At 32.8% G+C, this 21,399-nt stretch overlaps 2 protein-coding genes across 2 annotated transcripts; both read left to right on the forward strand.

Moving 5' to 3' along the window:
* Nucleotides 1–5,235: 5,235 nt before the first annotated feature.
* Nucleotides 5,236–8,699, forward strand: LOC127737439 (uncharacterized). The gene is made up of 2 exons (XM_052248145.1): nt 5,236–5,309; nt 6,748–8,699. Exons 1-2 carry the CDS (start codon nt 5,261–5,263, stop codon nt 8,196–8,198), a joined length of 1,500 nt encoding a protein of 499 aa, XP_052104105.1. The 5' UTR covers nt 5,236–5,260; the 3' UTR covers nt 8,199–8,699.
* Nucleotides 8,700–8,829: 130 nt separating this feature from the next.
* Nucleotides 8,830–16,256, forward strand: LOC127737440 (uncharacterized). Its single transcript, XM_052248146.1, has 3 exons — nt 8,830–9,285; nt 12,683–12,735; nt 15,107–16,256. The coding sequence occupies exons 2-3, from the start codon at nt 12,690–12,692 to the stop codon at nt 16,102–16,104; spliced, it is 1,044 nt and encodes a 347-aa protein (XP_052104106.1). The 5' UTR covers nt 8,830–9,285; nt 12,683–12,689; the 3' UTR covers nt 16,105–16,256.
* Nucleotides 16,257–21,399: the final 5,143 nt, after the last annotated feature.

The raw sequence follows: 21,399 nt of genomic DNA on the forward strand, positions 1-21,399 counted from the left end.
CAAGAGTAAAAAAAATATTTTTCACCTGAAGCATAGCAGACATTGAAAGTTTCTTTAACTCAGTTCAAAAAGGGAAAGTGCAGAATGGAATTGCAATACAGAGCGTGCACATTTGCCGTATCAATGGTTTGTGATGGCTGCTAAGAGTGGTTTCACCAAAAATGCGTAGGACTAAAACATGCTAAAAAAACAACATACTAGATTTGTAGAAACTGTCATTGTAAATAAAAATTTTAAATATTGTATGCATGCAATATTTAAATATCAAATAAAAGTTTACAAGTTTTATTCTAATACATATTACTAGGCCCATCGTACATTGCAGTGCGTTAATGTAACAATAACGCAATGTTATTGTTACATTCGTAATTAATCGGTTCCTTACCCAACCCTGGATTCCGGCAATTAGTCTCCAATGTAACAATAATTTTTATATTATTGTTACATTTCCATGTAACCGTAGCCAGTGCCTTATTTATTACCGTCCCAGCTGCAGTGCTGACAGTGTATCGTATTCCCAGAGATAAAAAAAAAAAGAAGCTTTATTATGAGTCAACATAGTTTAAAAAATAAATACATAACATTTTAATCAACATTCAAGGCAGTACAAGGAAAAATGCGTAAATGAATAAAACATATATTTCATATATGCTGAGCATACTATGAAGCCGACAACAATTCAATATGGTGAATAGTAACCAGATTTCATAAGCATGATAAGCTATGTATAAAGCAAAAACAAATAAAAAAATATAAGCTACTAAGCACGATAAGAAAGCTGACTACAGAAAAAAAGAACATATGACATAAAAGTAGGTCATTTGGCACGGTTTTTTTTCAGTCGACGCCTAAGGTGAAGCCATTCCTTGGAATATTACCTTAGGAAATTATCACTTTTAACCCCGGGTCAGGGGTGGGGCTGGGGCGTATAGTATTTCTATTGTATTGAAAGGGAGGGATCTTTTTTACAAAGTTCAAAAGGGCATATTTCAATTGATATTTTATAGTGTGTCTTTTTATGTTGTAATGTTACACTACTGTTTCAGGTTAGGGTGAAGTTTGGCGCCTGTTAAAACGTTTAAACCCGCTGCATTTGTATGCACCTGTCCTAAGTCAGGAGCCTGTTATTCAGTGGTTGTCGTTTGTTGGTGTAGTTCATAAGTGTTTCTCGTTTCTCGTGTTTTATATAGATTAGACCGTTGGTTTTCCTGTTTGAATTGTTTTACACTAGTCATGTTGAGGCCCTTTATAGCTTGCTGTTCGGGTGAGCAAAGGCTCCGTGTTGAATGCTATGGGTACTTTGACCTATAATTGTTTACTCTTTACCGTGACATTGTGACTTGGATGGAGAGTTGTTGTCTCATTGGCACTCATACCACATCTTCTTATTTATATATATATATATTTCTGGACAAGAAAAGGAAAATTACCATCAAAAAAGGGAAGTCGTCGGGATAATCCATTTAATTATTAAATTTGGGTTGAAGATTACCATGAGAAGTTCTCATACCAAAGTAGTATAACAAAGGACATTGCTCCCTAGTAATAGACCTTTACAACAATAGTCTACACCTACAGTTGAGAACGACTACGACAGGTGAGATATGAGGGGTCGTCTCAAAAATAAAATTAAAAAAAAAAATTATTGATCACATATTATTATTTTGATTGCCAATGAGACAACTATTCAACATGACATTTTTTGTGTACCGTACCTTTTTTGGTTTATTAAGTATTTGCTTATCAAATTTAACTTATTTGTGAATTGACAATGAAGAAAAGGAAGGAATGCAATGCTTCATTTTCTTTTAGACGCCGAGTTGGAAAATGAAAAAAAAAGAAAACAAACCTGTATTTTTGTAGTAGATGTTTAATTAATCAATGTTTATGTCTGTTGACTAGGGCGGTACATCTTTTTACAATGTCCGTTAATTTTGGCTTCAGATGACTCAATATACTCATTACTTTATTTAGTTTTAGTTTACCAATTTGATGTTCAACAGGAAATCGATATTCAGCGACAATGCAATTTAAATTGCGACTCTTTCTCTTTAAATCATCCGGCTTATTGTGATGTCGCTGGACCTGCTTCCCGGCAACAAAATGCCGTAGCTTACCAGAGAGAGAGGAGGAAGCTGATTAATTGCCTCGCCCTACTGTTGTACGACCAAAACAAACTTACCGCAAAATACCGCCCATAAATGAATCTCATTCGCGAGAATCACCTGGAGTACAATACGTTCATAATAAAATAGATACCAAGATTTTTAAAGGCCCTTGGTGTCTCTTCTGTTTCAGATTCAGATTCAAATCGTAATTTATTTTATTTTTTTTTCGTTCTCTTGCTATTTTTATGACTTCCGCAGTAGGAAAAAAAAATCACACAATGCAACATATAAAACAGACATCCAGAGGTAACGCATGGACTGCATTTTGAATAAAGACCCCCATCCCTAACCCCAAAAAAGGAAAGAAAAGGAAACAACGTTACTTTATTTTTTCTAATAAAAAGGAAAGAAATATTAGAGCGAAGCATAATGTCAAAATATCAAATTGTAAACTAAAATTCTATTGTGACAAAATCTTACCAATTGCAATGACCAACGTGTCAGGAAATGTTTCAGGTGCGTATAACATGCGGCGGGGTTTTACTAGTATAATTGGATCTAAAACCTTCCCTTTGTTATGGTCAATCAGTTCAGCACTGTCCAAAAAGACACTGCATAGACAACAAGCTCTGTTGAGATAAATATACCATACGCATCACCGAAGAGACATTAATTGTCAAAATGCACATGTGACGCTGAAAAAATGGTGCCGTTAATGTTTCAAGTTCATTAAGGAAACACCTCAACTTTAGCATGGCATCTTGAAGCGGAGTAGTCCCTCGTTACTAAATTATCGATGTTGCCTTTTCCTTTGACCTTTAAACCAATAGGCTTTTACCCCTCCTAAAATTTAATGTGTACAACAAGTAACCTGAAGATCGGTTGAGAAACACAAAATCTAGCGGGCGGACGGACAGTCCATTTACAATGTTCCTTCCGCAAAATTTCCCAAATAGCATTACAAAAACGAAATAATCGTGATTGGCATGTGGAACAATCTGCGTTGACAGACTCGCTTATCTAAATTCCCACATAATCATAAAATTTAAGAGGAAAAAAGGCAGATTACGATGTGACATGATTGCAGTAATTATTTACTTGAACGTTAAAAAATTCAACGTAAAATGTCGTATAAATACATGTAATTAGAATGTAATACACAAGAGATCCTTATAATTCATATTTGTTTGAAATATGTTCTTTAGTGTTTAGTGTAAAATCGACAAATCGAAGGTGTAAACGCAATACAATTCATGAATGATTTTTAATTTTGAGACGACACCTTAATTTTACCTGTAAACTGATGGGCCGAGTTCACTTGAAACTCTAAAGTCCACTATAATAGAGTTTCAAGAGTATCACGTGAACGCACTCGAGTTGCTATTCGGAACAACTCTAAGTAACTCTAGGGTAAGGCCCTGACTAAGCATAAAAAAAGGAAAAAATCTGATTAATTTGACGTCATTCGAGGGTTTCTCGAGTTTAACCCTGGCTTAATTAGTGAGGGTTGGAACCGGGGTAAGAGGGGTTAACCCGAGAGGTTCGAGTAAACTCGGATTGTTGAAACCCGAGTTAGTAAAGTTAACTGTAGAGTTTCAAGTGAACTCGGCCTAGGTGTCAATAGTCGGTGTCGAGAGTTGTTGAAAAGGTCTAATAGTAAAACATAATACACTAAGCTTAAGAATAGATTATAATGTGGACATTCTTCTGTTTTGATATATCATATCAATTTCTCTTCTCCAGATGCCGTGATGGCACACAAGCTTCTTCAGATGCCGTTATGGCACATATGCCGTTTTAAAGGTCATTTTGGTGTTTATTATGCACCATTGGTCACGCAAAAACTCTTCCGTTTACATATGATTGTCATTTCCGATTACAGACTTTGGCCACATTTCGAACAGCTCAACCAATCATCTCTTATACAATTCACCAAATTTCCTCACAGTGAAAGTATCTTTACTTAAAAAAATTAAAGAAAACTGAAAAGGAGAAAACGGGGCGATTACTTGAAGTTTAGTTTAAAGAGTATTTATTATTGAAAATTATAACAACATGATTATAATACAATTTTACATAGTGGTCAAATATGGGATTCAAAAAGAAGTTTTCAAAAACTTTTATAAATTCGTCCTCCGGATAAAGTTTGAGTATGATTTACAGAACATGATATTAAACAAAAGTATTGGCCTTCATATTTTCATCTATCAAATAAAATTCTTTACTTTCTTTAAAGATAATTTTGTCTTTACATATATTTCTATACCTGTGATATTACTAAACATCATGTAACAATAATAAACAAAAACTTGCATGTTTGAATGAAAACTCATACAAATAATTTACATTATGTAATACATTTTCTAATAATAGATAAACATCTAGAAAAATTGCTTCCATCCGTGGAAGCTTAGAGAAAGCTTGTTCCCAGTATAACAATCAGTGAAATAAATATACTTTGGAACACTGAAGGAGTTTCGAAACTACCAATACAAATGTCAATCCGCTGCTTTCTTGATGATTTTCAAATCGCTGACGTCACACCGGTGGCGGTAGAATATATGTGCTTATTTTTTTTACGTTAGTATTCTCGGACGGAAGAAATTTAACATTTACTGTTGGATTATCCAAGAAATTTTCCCGTTCTGTTCGGTGAATCACATTCTCGTGTCGTATTATGTACCCGTTCTACAAGAATATATAATATGCTGTAAGACTTGTCAAAGCTTAACAAATTATGTTGCAAAATCAATACGTCACTTCGTGTCCGGTCGCCTAAAACAGAGGTCAATTTGTTAATCTGACAGCATGGTCATATAAATAAAATGTTTGACTAATTAGAAAACACACATAGTAAAAGGAAACTATTCTGAAAGGTAAGGTGTTAAAACGAGTTAATGTAACACTATAATACAATACCACTTCAACACTTCATTCAATAACTCAATGCATTCCGCTGATTATGATTTTTTATAAGTTAATTTAGTTCATGTAATATATAAAATATAAAATGGCCTTATCTTATTACATAGTTTTCACCTGTTCTTACAAATCAGTGGTTCTAAAATTATCTCGAAAGGGAGGAAATTACCCTTTGAATGAACTGATAACTTTCAATATTATTTCACGTTTCAGAAGAATAATATAAAGATATGGTTATAACTGTTCAACTTATAGCTTTTCTTTATCTGACCTTTACATGTAAGTATTAGATACTCTGGTAGAATTCTGATTAGTTATAAAGTATTCCTCTATATTTTTATTATAATTCTGTTAACAACTAATAATAACACAAACAAGGTCCGTTTCTTCTCGAACCACTGAATGCTTTCTTGTATATAATTTCTTCAAAAAAAAAAAAGTCATCACAAGTATGGCCCATTCCAGTATAATAAATTACCCTGTTAGATGTTGGCTTGAATAATTGTCAGAATAAACTATTGACGGAACATCGTATTTAAGCTATCAAAATTATGAATAATTATAATATGTCAAGTGTGGACATTCATGTTATTGGAATTTAAACGATCGATCAATCTGTGAAACATCAAAACTAAAATGTTAATTTACTTATCTGAAACACAGACACTTTGGGCATGGACTCCTATTTCTTTCGGTTTTTTTAATTATTTGACTCAGATTTATTCAATATATTTATATTTATTTGAACTAGTTTTACTTTTTAACAAGTACCCATTCTTATACCAATGCGATAGTAAAATAACAACAGTTTATATGCACCCCCTTAAAAGGGCTATACCCCTACAATATGAAAATAACAATTATTAAAATGCCGTTCCCCTTCCGATTAAAAGAAAACAACCTTTCAACATTAAATAACAATAGTTTATTCAGAATAAAGCGAAATACCATACAATCTTGAACATTACATCCGATGCCCCGTGCATAGGACGAGTGTCGCGCTCTCTGCATTTTATAACACCCTTGCAACATCTCTCTAATGAATCCGTTGAAATGGGCCTATTGGTCTGCAAAATTTCTGTCCCTATCAATCAGATCTTCATTTCTATAGTGGCAGTTAAAATTTTCCACTCTTCATCTCCATCGACATACTTTGCACAATATACCTATTGTATTAATTGTCAATTCAATCTTGGTGAATAATCATGAACTATTAGTCACTGGACCGTTATACAACATAAAAGTAACAGAAGTTTATATGTGCCTCCTTTTCCGAGTAAAGGGATATACCATACAATGTTATTATCTAAGTATTCCGAGTAAAGGGATATACCATACAATATTATTATCTAAGCATTCCGAGTAAAGGGATATACCATACGATATTATTATCTAAGTATTCCGAGTAAAGGGATATACCATATACAATATTATTATCTAAATATTCCGAGTAAAGGGATATACCATACAATATTATTATCTTAATATTCCGAGTAAAGGGATATACCATACAATATTATTATCTAAATATTCCGAGTAAAGGGATATACCATACAATATTATTATTATTATATTTAAATTAAGACAGTATTCATGACAAAAACATTTACTCCGTTTCATATTGTTCGAAAATGGTGATAAGATACTATACTAATTACGATTTGCGTCACTTACTTCAGTTTTAAAAGTTTCATATATTTTTTTTTTATTTTTGTAGCGGTAAATGGACATGGAAATAGTAATTACAACAATGGAAATCGTCCATCATTAATAAGACCACAAGTTAGTCAGCGTCTACATACATCTCATGTCCAGGAAACTGCTAATGTCTACAACATTGATCGCATGGCAGAAAGAGTGAACATTCATGATAATTTTGACTCTACAGTGCCCGCGGTAACATCAAGATTTGCTTCAGGATTTACATCACAACAAATAATACCAAATGTACTACCAGGTGGACTTTACGCAGGGTCATCTAATAATAATGATGCGAGACTTAGTTCGACATTAGGTGCATGGAATAGCTATGGACAACGTGTGAAGAGATTTGCCTTACCAAATGTTTCTGTGATACAGAAAAGCAATCAAATTGAAGCAGCTTTAGCAGAAAATCAGCATTTGAGAACAACTCTACACGGTCTTGATAATGGAATCCACAACGCCAATGTTGTGGGTTCACTTGTTAATAAACACAAATCTAAAATAGGAAAAGGACTTGCAAAGAACGAACGTCTAGCAAAAGTTCTAAATGATATACAAAATGGCGGAGATACATTGGTTGTCCATGGAGAGGTATTAGATATACACAATCACCCGATAGGAAAGGCTTTATCTAAAAATGGAAGGCTCAGTAAACGTCTTGATGATATCCACAACGATAACCATTCCTTACTTGTCCAAGGTTCAAAGAGAAAGACAATTAAAGAAATACGAAAATCCAACACTGCACTAAAAAATCTAATCGTAAAATCTAAAAAGCAAAGGAGGAAATCAAAAGCAATGACCAAAAAGCAGATAAAACAAGAAAATGCTAAGGTTAGGAAACAGATTTTTCATGCAAGACGACAGAAAAACCAACAAACTCCAATCATAATAGATAACACAAATACAGTTAGTATCCAACAATCAAGTCGTCAGCAGCAAAATTATGTTCCATCTTCATTTGTTATTGACCAAAGTCATCCGATTGGATTAACACTGGCAGACAATAGAAATCTACAAACTCAGTTACATATCCCCAATCCAAATATAAATGGTCCTGTTACTTTTGTAGATAAGTACTCTTCAAATATAGGAAAAGGTCTAGCAGAGAATGAACGATTAACAAAATTATTGAATGATATTCAATATGGCGGAGACACTTTAGTCGTTCACGGCGAAGCTTTAGAAATGCGTAAGCATAAAATAGGAAAAGGATTAACCAAGAATGACCGATTAAATAAAATGCTTTATGACATTCAAAATGAGAAAGATTCCATAGTAATTCAAGGTTCAAAGAGAAAGCTTATGAAAGAAATACGAAAGGCAAATGCATTATTAAGAAAGAGAATTGATAAGGCGAAGCAACAACACAAGAACAAGAAGACTAAAACACTGAGAGAAATACGAAAAGACAATGCTTCCCTTAAAAGAACCATACAACGAAATCAACGAAAAAGGCTCTAAACAAAGCGTTAGAATATAGACACGTTCAGATTTGAACTTGCACATAATAGACTAAAGGAAAAGTCCCTATTGTACACACACACATACATTTTTATAATTAAACTTTACACTATTAAAATCACAACATAAAAATGGAATGTTAGTGCCTTTTATTTGACCTTCTTGAGCTGTTAGAAGCACATGGACTCGGTTAGCAGATTGAAAAATTTTAATCAAAGTTTTTAATTTTTTTTCCACATTTCCTGTCTATTGGTATTACTTTATCAACAGGATTTTTTGACAGAATATACGAAAAATATTGATAAATATTTTTGAATCTGCTAACCGAGTCCGTGTGGTTCCAAACCATCTACATACTGAATAAACATATTGTCCTTTGGTCTTTTTTGGAATGTTGTCTTATTGGCAATCATACCACATATCCTTATTTTTCACTGTCTGTATGTGAAAATTATGAGAATTTGTGTATTGTACATGTTGAATAAAAAGATCTATATCATTCCCTCGAGTCAAAAACTTCATTAGAAATATCATTAGGTTCTGTTTGGTGGCATACCACAGGGAATATTACGTTGTTATACATAAAAAGTATTATTTTGACAATTATTCACCATAAGTCCGTAGACTCTGGTACAGTCTTGTTTAGGGAAGGAATATGACAAGTGTAGTCTCATATGATTTTGTTACATATTCAGGGTAATGTGAAAGTTTTTTGTTTCTAAAATCGGTTCCTAGAAATGGCCTTACTATTCCCATTAACAACGATAACATAACAAACAAAACAAACCGATATCGCCGTCTGTCTTTAAAATTTAAGCTGAACTAATCAAAATTTCAGTACCATATACATTTTTTCCTCCCAATATGGCCGGCAGCATTAAATATAAACATAGATAGCCATCTATCCGTTTAATGTGTAAATTACATGTATACGTCAATTCGACATACGTCAGTTAATCTGGTCTGACATATTTGTCAATAAAGACTTGACAGGTTAGGTGACAAATGATAAAATACAATGGTCAATGGTATGCCTATACTGATGATACCAAACATACAATAGAAAAGGGATTCAGTCTACTAAACAGTAAGTTCTTATGTCTCATTCTTTTCAAAATTCCATGTGATTATTTGCTTCAACAAATAAAAGATTAAATCGCGATCATATGTTCTATGTAGTTTAAAATGGTATTGATATCGATACACCCATGACAAAAATATACAAAGCCAATATTATTTCCAGTGTAATGTAAAGAAATACAGTCCCTAACACCGAATTTGAAAATACGATTGAAATTACAGAAAAGTTTAAAAAATAATATGAACAGAATGGTGAATACGAAATACACAACCGTCAATATTATGATTGTGTCTTTCGAAAATAACATACACATACATCAACAATAAATCACAACGAGTTCACTGATATTCAAAACATTCAACACAGCCATTCATTGTCTTTTTTTTAAACTGAACTATATATGAAACATGTTCAATTGCATTATTTTAATTTTCAATGATATAAACTAAATGTAGACCTAAGTTTAAACAAAGACCAAAAAAGTACAAGGGGTAGACATTATTCATTGGCCATCTGTTTTTTTTAAATATATATGCTTCAGCGCTTCATCCAAAATGTAAAGGTCACTACCTTTCATTTCGTATAAATTTTCAAAAATACAGCATTAAACTCTTATATCTTATAGATGAAATATATATCATTAACATTTTGAATAAAAACAAAAACAAAAATTGTGCAGTGAGATCAAAACGGTATCATTCTTCGTGACATCAAGTATATGTCATATAACTAAAATTGGAACAATGAAGATATTAATTTGAAAGTAGATAGCTTGTAAAATATTTATCAAATTTCGTATCAATTTTTCATATTTACAAGTTTATCAGATTATTTATGACGTTTTACACAAAATTTGTTGGATGTGTACTGACTTGATTCTTTAGTCTGGGAGAACATGATTTAACATTAGTCGTAACTGACTTTTAACTAACTTATAGTAACTGAGAATACTCTTAAATCGGTGCTTTGTGTCTATTGTTTTAATGTGAAATCTTTCTTGTGCTTCGTTCCGATCTATTGAGTTAACACATATGCAGCTGATTTTTACAGTTTGTTTTTATGTTTTGCTGTCACACAACTGTCCCAGATTAGGGGGAGAGTTTAGCGCTAAAAAACATGTTTAACCCGCACATTCTTTATGTGACTGTCCAAAGCCAGGAACATGTAATTCAGTGCTTGTCGTAGGTTCATGTCTGTCATACTACTTTTCTTTAATTGAATTGTTATAAATTAGGCCGTAAGTTTTCCAGTTATAATTTATTCACATTTTTCATGTCGGGGCATTTAATAGCTGAATAAGCAGTATGTTTTTTCTCATTGTTGACTGCTATACGGTAACTTATAATTGCCACCGCATTTGAGCTCTGGTGGATTGTTGTCTCATTGGCAATCATACCACATCTCTTATATTTTCCTCAGTGACCATGAAATTTTAATGTACATGAAAGACATATAACCAATTTATCATAATTATCCATATCATAAATATTTGAAAAGATTTTTTTTTTACTTTCTGTAAAAAATCGAGTCTCAAGTTTTCATTTTCTATACATGTGAATAAGAAATGTTCCTCATTATCTATTTTATCTTAACATCAATGTTGTAGATACTTAAAAATTCCAAAGATCTCATAGAGACATACCGAGTCTCTTTCCTCTTGCAATAGTATTAAAACTTTTTACTTCTCTACCGTTTACACAATTATTCCCTATTCCAGACTAAAAGCCAAATTGAAAGAATTGATCCTGCTATGTTTTATAAAAAATAATTGCCAACGTAGACAGGTTTCTTGTCTTAGTTAGGGATAAATCGTTTAATCGCTTTGATTCAAACAAAAGATTTTCTGAAAATTACATTTTCAAGATGCGGATTTCTTGATTGACAACATATTTGTTACGATTGGAGGACGTTTTTTTTTCAACAAAATATCGGCATTCCCATGGTGACTAGCTGTGCTCCTCTTCTTGCTGATATGCTCCTTTATTCGTATGAGGCTCACTTCATACAGCAGCTTTTCATGAAGATTGAAAAGAAGCTAGCATTATTTTAACTTCACGTTCCTCTATTAAGATGATGTCCTTTCACTAAAAAGTTCAAAGTTTGCTGGCTATGTTGAACGCATCTGTCCAATCGGAATTGAAATAAAGGATACAACATATACAGTCTATTCCATATCTTTAATCAAATCTGGAAATTGACAATGAGAGTCGACTGAAAACAAAACTTGACGACAAAAGAGATGATTTTAGCTTCCCAATACTGAACTTTCCATTTCTATGTATCAACATTCCAGCAGCGCCTGCATATGGAGTTTATATCTCCCAATTGATGCGATATTCCAAATCATGATTTTATAGAGGATTGCTGCTTACCAGGTAGCTATTAAACCAAGATTTCCATGTGGTGAATTTGAAACCATACTTTCGAAAAAATTTACAGACGCTATCACGAGTTGGTTGACCGTTATGGAATATATGTTTTACAGATGACGACGGATATGCATCATATAACAAAGGACTAACTTCAATGTTAGATATCATTGTCGTATATTTAAGTGCTTATTCTTCTACGTATACATCTATTGGAAATTGTCCTAACTCTGACCTTGGTGCAATGTTTACTGCTTAATGTTTTCACTTAAATCTAGATCATGTATAATTGTGGGTTATTTTCATATGGTATGGGTTGGTTTCATACGACATGGGTTGTTTTCTTACGATAAGGGTTGCTTTCATACGACATGGGTTGTTTTCATACAGTATGGGTTGGTTTCATACGACATCGGTTGTTTTCCTACAAATTGAAAAGATACGACGGAATAAAATGATTCATCTTTCAGCCATTAAAAGATTATAATTTGTATGAATTAAACACCTACTGTAAATATTCACATGTGAACTGTCGTTTTTTATTTGACCGGGAACACGGTATTTTAATTATGCAGCAACCAATAATAATACAGTCGTAACAGCAGACAAAGTACATGTGTCGCAAAATATGAAATTACCGTTAATAAATAGGCAATTAGTCAGTTATCTTCTTTAAAACCAAGAGGCCTCGGTTGCCGCGTGGTCTAAGTAGTCGAAATACTGTATCTCTAGCCAGTCAACACTGAGGTTGTGAGTTCGAATCCCGCACGGGGCATGTGCCCTCGAATCCAATCTTAATTGACTAGAATTGTAAGTTTTCCTACCGAAGGTCGGTGGTTCCCTCTGGGCACTCCGGCTTCCTCCACCAATGAAACCAGACCGCCACAAAATAGCACAATAGTGTTGAAAGTGGCGTTAAACATCAATCAGTCAATCAATCTTTAAAACCATAATGTATATGATGGAAATGTGTGTAACAACAATAATTGATTTTATTAACTGCGATAATAATTATATATTTATTAACTTTGCAGCCGGACTATGTTAGTAACCCAAGGATTGCTACTCCTGGTTCTGTCAGTATCTGGTAGGTATTATTAGATATTATCATACCTTTCAAAGGGATTTTTACCAACCGATATAAAAATAAGAAGATATGGTATGATTGACAATGCAACAACTCCTCACCAGAGACCAAATGGCGTAGAAGGTTAGACTCTTTAGTTCATCGTACGGCCTTCAACATTGAGGAAAACCCATACCGCATAGCAAGCTATAAATGGCCATATGGCGATCTTGTTGGCAAAAATAATAATAGTTTGTATACGTAGTTTTTGTATAGTGTCTCGTACATATATTAACAAACTTTAAGAGTTGAAACAAATTATACATTTTAGCCAGTATCAAATTTACTAAAAAAAAAACGCCGTACATGCTACTTACCGGTAATTTTAGATAAAAAATATTAAACGTGACTCAGATGTTTTAATATTTGCGTTCGTCTATAGCCAGTTCTTTTGGCTAACCTCGCAGAGATTGATATCCGCTAGCTACAGTCATGTGTGGGCACATTTTGACCCTGATCTCCAAATTATGTGTCGTTTTTAATTTCCTTGTTCAAGTTAATTTGCATCCTTTTGGCATCTGTGCTGTGCAGGTTTTTTAGCTCACCTGGCTCAAAGAGCCAAGTAAGCTTTTCTCATCACTTGGCGTCCGTCGTCCGTCGTCGTTAGCTTTTTACAAAAATCTTCTCCTCTGAAACGACTGGGCCAAATTTAATCAAACTTAGCCACAATCATCATTATGGTATTTAGTTTAAAAAATGTGTCCGATAACCCCGCCAACCAACCAAGATGGCCACCATGGCTAAAAATAGAACATAGGGGTAAAATGTAGATTTTGGCTTATATCTCTGAAACCAAAGCATTTAGAGTAAATCTGACAGGATAAAACTGATTATCAGGTCAAGATCTATCTGCCCTGAAATTTTCAGACAAATCTGACAACCTGTTGTTGGGTTGCTGCCCCTGAATTGGTAATTTTAAGGAAATTTTGCAGTTTTTGGTTATTATTTTGAATATTATTATAGATAGAGATAAACTGTAAACAGCAATAATGTTCAGCAAAGTAAGATCTACAAATAAGTCGTCATGACCAAAATGGTCAGTCGACCCCTTTAGGAGTTATTGCCCTTTATAGTCAATTTTTAACAATTTTTCGTTAATTTTTGTAATCTTTTACAAAAATCTTCTTCTCTTAAACTACTGAGACAAATTTAACCATACTTGGCCATAATCATTATTAGGGTATTTAGTTTAAAAAATTTGTCCGATGACCCCGCCTTCCAACCATCATGGCCGACTTGGTTAAAAATAGAACATAGGGGTAAAATGCAGTTTTGGGTTTATATCTCTGAAACTAAAGCATTTAGAGCAAATCCGACAGGTGGCAAAAATGTTCATCAGATTTAGTTTATCTGCCCTGAAATTTTCAGACGAATCCGACAACCCGTTGTTGGGTTGCTGCCCCTGAGTTAGTACTTTTACAAAAATTTTGCAGTTTTTTGTTATTATCTTAGATATCATTATAATATCTAATATCTAATACTATTAATTATGATTTTAACCTTATTTTACATGATTTCCAAAGCATCAGTAAATACAGGTGAACGACACAGGCTCTTGAGAGCCTCTAGTTATAAATTGTGTTTTAGTTTTTAGGAAATGTGGTCTAAACAGGTGAAGGAGGTTTATGCGCACATACAACTGGTTATAGGGCATACGATACAGTTACAGGGGAGGTAATGACGCTGCCAACGTAAAATGTTATTTTTCGCGACGTCGAACTGCGACATATCGGGAAAATATGCATTTTCGACTTATTTTTATCATTCAGACTGATATAACTTGAAAACGAGTTCATGGACCCCTCTTTCTTAAAATGACATTAGGATTGATTACGTATGAAGATTATTTGTACCAATTTTTACGAAAAAGTCACCGATGAGATTTTTTAAAATTAGATAAGTATACAGCAAAAAATCCGTTTTTGTCCTAAAATCCTGAAACTTTGATAAAAATTAATTATTTCCAAAGAATTGTTATAAAAATTTAGAGCATACTTATGTAAAAGAGATTTTCCAAATGTTTTTACAAAAATCCTATTGTGTTTATCTTTTGAAACAAAAAAGTTAGGTATGTCTATCCAAAGGATAGAAATGTTCCAAAAAACGAAATTTTGAGTAAATGTTTAAAATGTCGACCCCATTTTTCTCTTAAAGTAGCACATGAAGGTATATTTTTTATTACATATTTGCATTGACTAGGTGAAAAATAGCTTGTATGCAAATTTTCGTTAAAAAAATCACCGTGGGATCAAAACTGTTACGGATGCCCTTAACCTCAACACATTCAAGGTTCATTTTTCAAATAAGTTTATATTTTACTTTGTATTTACAGAAATTTATTGCCAGTTTAGGCCTGGATTGACAAATCCTTTTGGAACATGGGGTGCAGGCCAAAGCAATCAAAACCTACAAGGGCAACGTGTAGCGAATATCATCAATGCTCAACCTCTAGGATTAAACGAACAGCAAGGACAACAACTATTTAATCAAGTGGCCCAACAAGTATTACAAACAATGGGGTCAACGTCACAGCTACAGAACTTTAATTCTCCAGACGGATTCAACCAACGATTTGGTTCCTTTTCTCCAGATCAGCTATTGCCAACAAATCCTATTGGATCGGCCGACGGTACTGTCCCAGGCATACCTAATACAGCTTTACCAAATAATTTACTCCAAACAAACAATTTTAATAATGCTCAAACTTCATTAGGGCTACAACAAGGCAGATTTCCATTCACTGGAGTAAATGGAAGGTCACAGTCAGTTCAAGGTTTTGGACCAGGTGGACCACAAACACCTTTCAGTCCAGATACAATACCTGGTGGACCAGAGTCACCATTTAGGTCACGCTTTGGTGTTGGTCAGTCACGTCTAAGTCCAGGTCATGGTGTTTTACCGTTTGATGGAAACCTCTCACCACCAAGACCAGATGTTGGACGTGGTGATTTACCATTTTTGGCTACCGGAAGTTCATTCCAACCTGGACCAATGAGAGATAACTTTCCCGGTGTCATACCAGTTGATTTGTTAAATGTACCTAACAGTGGATTTGACCCTATTGAAAGAGAACTGAAAATAAATACCAGGCTAAACGCAAGGTTACAGGATATGCATATAAAATATGATAAATTACCAATGGCAGGAGTTGGGAGAAATCCCTTACAAGACATTAAAAGGGAAAATCGAAGACTACGAAAATTAATTCGAGAGAAGAAACGTAATTCAAACTCTAAGTACCAGGTTAAGAAGAAACAACGAAAGGAGAAAAAGAAAGGCCTTGTAAAAGGTTTACTGTTAGGTGCATTAGGCGCCTTTATGTTAGGATAAATGAATGGGAAAATATAACAGACCATTATCAGTATGTCGGTGTAAGAAGACGAAGAAATGAGATCATGGAAATATTTGAGCATTGGGGATGAACTTAAGGAAGATAACAAACATCCAGATGAAACTTAGCAAAAATAAAATTTGAATTCGGATTTTAATCGTTATGAAGGATTTATATCATAATGGATTATCTAAATTCGTTATTACAATTCCGTCTTAATATTAGTTCAATCTATAAAAAAAAAATTCATTTGTAATGATGAACTAAAAAAAACTGTTATAACGAATTCCCTGCACTGCGAATCACAACAATCTTCCAGTATTTGTTTAATAGCTGTAAACAACAAATTCGCAATAATCAGTTGAATATGTAAGAAACGAGAATTACATTTTGTTATAATGAAAATTGTAATTCGTTGGAACAAATTCCTGAAAACTTTAATATCGAATTGTCTACAGTTAGTAGTAATGGATCATCAAAAATGATCATTGTAATGACTTGATATTTCTGATTTAATTCAGAGAATTTGTTTTTAAGTACTATAAACTATGCTGTAGCAGTCCATATTTCATACCCAATTTCGTGGTTAACTTACGTTATGTTGCCAATCTTTAGTTTTGTGTCGACTGTTGTTTGGTCGTTTTTCGAGGGTTTTTTTTTGTCATGGCGTTGTCTGTTTGTCGTCGACTTATGAGCTTGAATATCCCTTTGGTATGGAAAGCCTGTATTTAACAGAACCTATTAATGGATTCATTGATAATTTGTTCTCGGCCTGTAGGTGAAATATTTGCCACTGGACGATAAGAATTCAATAATAACCGACCTGAAAGTATTTTTGTTCTTTTCTAATTACGAACTAAGACCATTTGAGATATCAAATTAAAGAACTAGTTGTACATTGTAATAAATTCACATAATGTTGATTGTATGTAGGGAACTGTTGCTACAGTGAAATTGTTATTAAGAATTTGTAATAAGCGGCGTTACCGAATTTCTATTTTATTTTCATATATGGCACTTTTGATTTGATATTGACAATTTTTTTTTTTCAGTTTTGAAATTTTTATTACGAAAAATTGTTGAAAAATATATTGTTATTAATTTGTAAAAATTCGTATTAACCTATTTAGTATCAGTCAGATATTAGAATTACAAATATTAAATTTTGTAATAATAGCTCAGACTCATTATTTTTTCGAATTCGTTATTACAATTTTTTAAATCCATTTCATATTAAACCTATTATAAGGAATTTTTGAATTCGTATTTTTCAAAGTATGAGATAACAAAATTTCTATTTGTAAAAAGAAACTTAAGAAATTAGTCAAAGCAATTACTTTTATGCGTTAAAAAACTTTTGTTTCTTTATTTAATCAAGGATTTGTATAGTAACATTATACAAATCCTTGATTTAATGTGTTTAATTTGAATTAACAAACATCAGATAAAGCATAAAAAAAAACTTGAGACTAAAAAAGTGTGGTTTTGGTACAGTTAAAAAATGTTCGTGAAAAGTTGTTCTTATAGCAAATAGAGCTGTTGTAGAACTGAAGTATCGAAGTATTCATATACGTGCGATCCAGTTAAAATGGGTTTTATTTTCTGAACCGATGAATCAATAAAAATGTATTGATTAAATCAAAAAGTGGTATTTTGTCATGTGTACTAGGTTTCTACTATATGCGTTATTTATATACAGAACATTGAGGTACTGAATAATGATATTTAAAGATATAAATCAGCACAAAATGTAACTTCGAAATTCGAGTGCACCTTACTTCTTTCGAGTGCTCTCTAACTACTAAAGAATGGCTCAAAACTTGTGTAGAAAAAAAAAATCTTCCGTTTTCCTTATTTATAAATACATTCAGTATGATTTTTGAGAACAAGGTTATTTAGGCATTTTCACAAAAAAAAAAAGTCCTGGCGAAATGTATTAAATTATTATTTTTGGTTATTTTTACTTCATGCAGGCATGCAAGTTGGGAGCATTTCATATTGGGCAATGCTTTGCAATACATCTTTATGTTCGTTGAACAATGTGTGAGTATGGTGATTTGCTTCGTATTTATCCCTAAATAGAAACTTTACTTGGACGGAATTCAGAAAAAAAAAGTTAGAATAGTTTTAATCTAATGCAAATTGTCACATAACTACTGACTTTGGTAGGTTATATATTATTTTGAATCTTGTAGATGCATGCATTAATTTACATGAATTTACATATAAACGTAAGAGATTTTCTGTAAAAGCATCGACTTGCATCTCTGCCCCGGTAACAGTATTTTGAAAAAAAAAATCTTTAAGAAAGTCAGGTACACCTTTTCTATTCAAGCTTGTTTGGGTCACCTGTTTCGTCCTTTAAATGTTGTATACAGAAACAAAGAGTATATCATCTCGCTTCAAATTTCATTATTTATATATTTTAAAGCTATATGTATATATCAACATTCAAATTTCATATTACCAGAAAACAAAATATATAGGTCAAATATCTTTGTAATGCGTCATCATAACAAGGTAGGCGTGTTTGAATATAAAAATAACAGCGCTTGCATTTAATTTGATTTGACAAATTATTAGAATAAGATTATTGCATACTGTCTTAGTCATGAAAGTGTTCTTTCGAATAGAAGTCGGACTTGAAGAGCCTTTACTTTTGGATTTTTTAAATGCATTAAAGTTAAAAGAAATCACTTTTTTATAATTATTTTCAGTAACTATTAGCCTTCAACCTCGTCTTGTCTACGCTTTCACGAAATATCATATAATTCTTGAGAATAGTAGTGTTTTATTGAACTTTCAAAGATTCGTCGTGACATACGATTATACAATAACATCAAGTTTTATAAAGCCATACACATATATTAAGAAGAAACCTTTATACATGGTCTACCGTTTTCTTGGTGGAGAAAAACAAATACGATTTCATATACTATCAGCTGTAAAACTTTTTTTATTTATCGAAGAATTTTGTGCAAATTTATTACACATATATTATATAAATACAGGAATATGAAAATTAAAAAATTGCGGACTCTACAATAATTTTGTACAAGTGCAAAAATTTCTTTATCCCGGTTTACCCATACCTTTCAATAATCCCTACTGTATATTTTTATATCTTTTGTTCGTCCTGAACATGAAATATTTACCACTAGATATTAAACAAACAACAATCAATCAAGCATTTGCTGTTGCTTTTACGGCTTGCGCTTCAAGATGTGTTGAAAAGGAGCACAACTATGTTTGCTCTTCTTATCATAGAGATTGTTGAATGTTACACACCTGAAACACCACCCCTATGTTCCGTTGTCTGTGTTTTTATATTTATCAAAAAAGTGCCCTCCCTTTAAAGCGGTTCATGTTGATTTTGAGCAGCCCCCTAGTTACACCCACTTCAGAGATTGAATTATACGTCAAATACGTCGTGGGAATCTTTCATTTTACTCATCGTTCAATGTACAATATTTGATTGGTTGAGTTAAACAGAAAACTTCGTAGATACGTTGGAGGAACATTCCATTTTACTCCACTTATGATGTACAACATTTGATTGGTTGAGTTAAACAGCATACTTTGTAGATACATCGGATACGTTGGAGGAATATTCCATTCGTAATGCTGTTGTTTCATTGGCTGTTCGATACGTATAGAAGCTTCACAGGAAGGTTTCATTTTTCTTGTCGTGCTTATCAAGTGGACCTTACTCGGCTTCAGTGTACTTGTCTGATTGGCTAAGCTATACGTATAGCAGTTAAGGTTTATGACCCCTTCTGTGGCCTGTCAATTACGAAAGATAATGAATAAAAGAGCTCAGAGATGGACCATTTTGTATATATGTCAAGGGGAAACTTCGTGTAAAGCATTATTATTTATAGTTTAATTGCATTTAGTAGAAAAAGAGCATTTGGTGAAAATAAAACCAAAATTTTTGTAGAAAATCCACAGGCTTTAATACAGAGATTTTTGTTATAAAATTTTAAACATAGATTACTCACTTGTTTTTCTATGATCAGCAAGCGTTTATTGTTTACAAAAAGTTCTAAACAACCTGTAAATTCCAAAACACCTCGTGCTGGGTCACTAAAGTCGAGCGCACCCTAAAAGGTGTACTTGAACTGGTCCATATTCATATTTGTTTTAACCAATATCTGAATTTATAAACTTGTTTTAAAGGAATTATTGCTAGCACTGCATGCAATAATCTTGTATCTATCAAGCATCTAATTGTCAAATATGAGAGTACAAGCGGAAAGGCTGTGGATTTTCTATAAAATTTCCTTATGTTTAGCATTGAATCAATACAAGGGTACATAATCCTTAACAGAAACGTTTCTGGAATATTCTATTATAAGTATTTATGGAGAGATATTCAATCATTCTTTGTTTATGTTTCACTTGATATTTTTTATGTAATAAAATCGAAATTAAACGTCACAAAAAGTGAAAATACCATCAAGTATCTTAATCACGAATATATGTTGGATCCCATTAGACAACATTGAACTCAAACACGCCTCAATCTAAAAGTTCAGAAATATAACACACCTTTTTATTATACACGAGGCGTGTTTGAGTTAACTTTTTGGATACGTCGGAAGAACATTCCATTTTTTATGCTGTTATTTCATTGGTTGCTAGATACATACAGAAGCTTCTTAGGGAAGTCCATTATATTTGTCGTGCTCACCAAGCGGACCTTTCTCGACTTTAACTACTTGTACTCATCTTCTTGGTTTATCTGTACATAAAATTATAGTGGTTTACAGAAACTTTTTCGGAATGTTTTATTTCAAGTCTCTAAGAAGTGATATATATATATATGCTTTCTTGGTCAGAATTTACACATGATGAATATGCTATTTTTATGGACATTAATCGTGGACTAAAATTCTCAATTCATGATCTGTTCATTTCATTGGTCAAATTGGCCTATCAGGTTTGACTCTCACAAAAACAATATTATTATGTACGAAATACAATCTGTGAACATACAAACCTGGGTGTATTTAACAAAAATTCGCCCTACCCTTTAACTAACCCAAAAGACAAATTCTGTTTCAAAATCTGTCATTGTCAGTATCTGGTAAATTACTCTGACGCTAAACCATTTTATCGTCATTGAATACTTGTACGAAGTTCTTTAAACTCTTTGAGTTTCACAAATAAATCGAAAAGTATGCCACTTAGCCAATACACTGAAATTTACGTCTTGTATTTTATGTTAGGTCAGTATATATAAATATATTTATTACATAATTAATTGTCACACAGAACTAGAGCTATACTAG

The sequence above is a fragment of the Mytilus californianus genome, unplaced genomic scaffold (assembly GCF_021869535.1).
Source record: "Mytilus californianus isolate M0D057914Y unplaced genomic scaffold, xbMytCali1.0.p SCAF_4, whole genome shotgun sequence".
In the NCBI taxonomy this organism is placed as follows: domain Eukaryota; kingdom Metazoa; phylum Mollusca; class Bivalvia; order Mytilida; family Mytilidae; genus Mytilus; species Mytilus californianus.

Coding starts and splice junctions, on each gene's coding strand:
- LOC127737439 (XM_052248145.1), top strand. CDS start 5,261: ATGGTTATAACTGTTCAACTTATAGCTTTTCTTTATCTGACCTTTACA. Junction 5,310..6,747: donor TCTTTATCTGACCTTTACAT/GTAAGTATTAGA, acceptor TTATTTTTGTAG/CGGTAAATGGACATGGAAAT.
- LOC127737440 (XM_052248146.1), top strand. CDS start 12,690: ATGTTAGTAACCCAAGGATTGCTACTCCTGGTTCTGTCAGTATCTG. Junction 12,736..15,106: donor CCTGGTTCTGTCAGTATCTG/GTAGGTATTATT, acceptor TTGTATTTACAG/AAATTTATTGCCAGTTTAGG.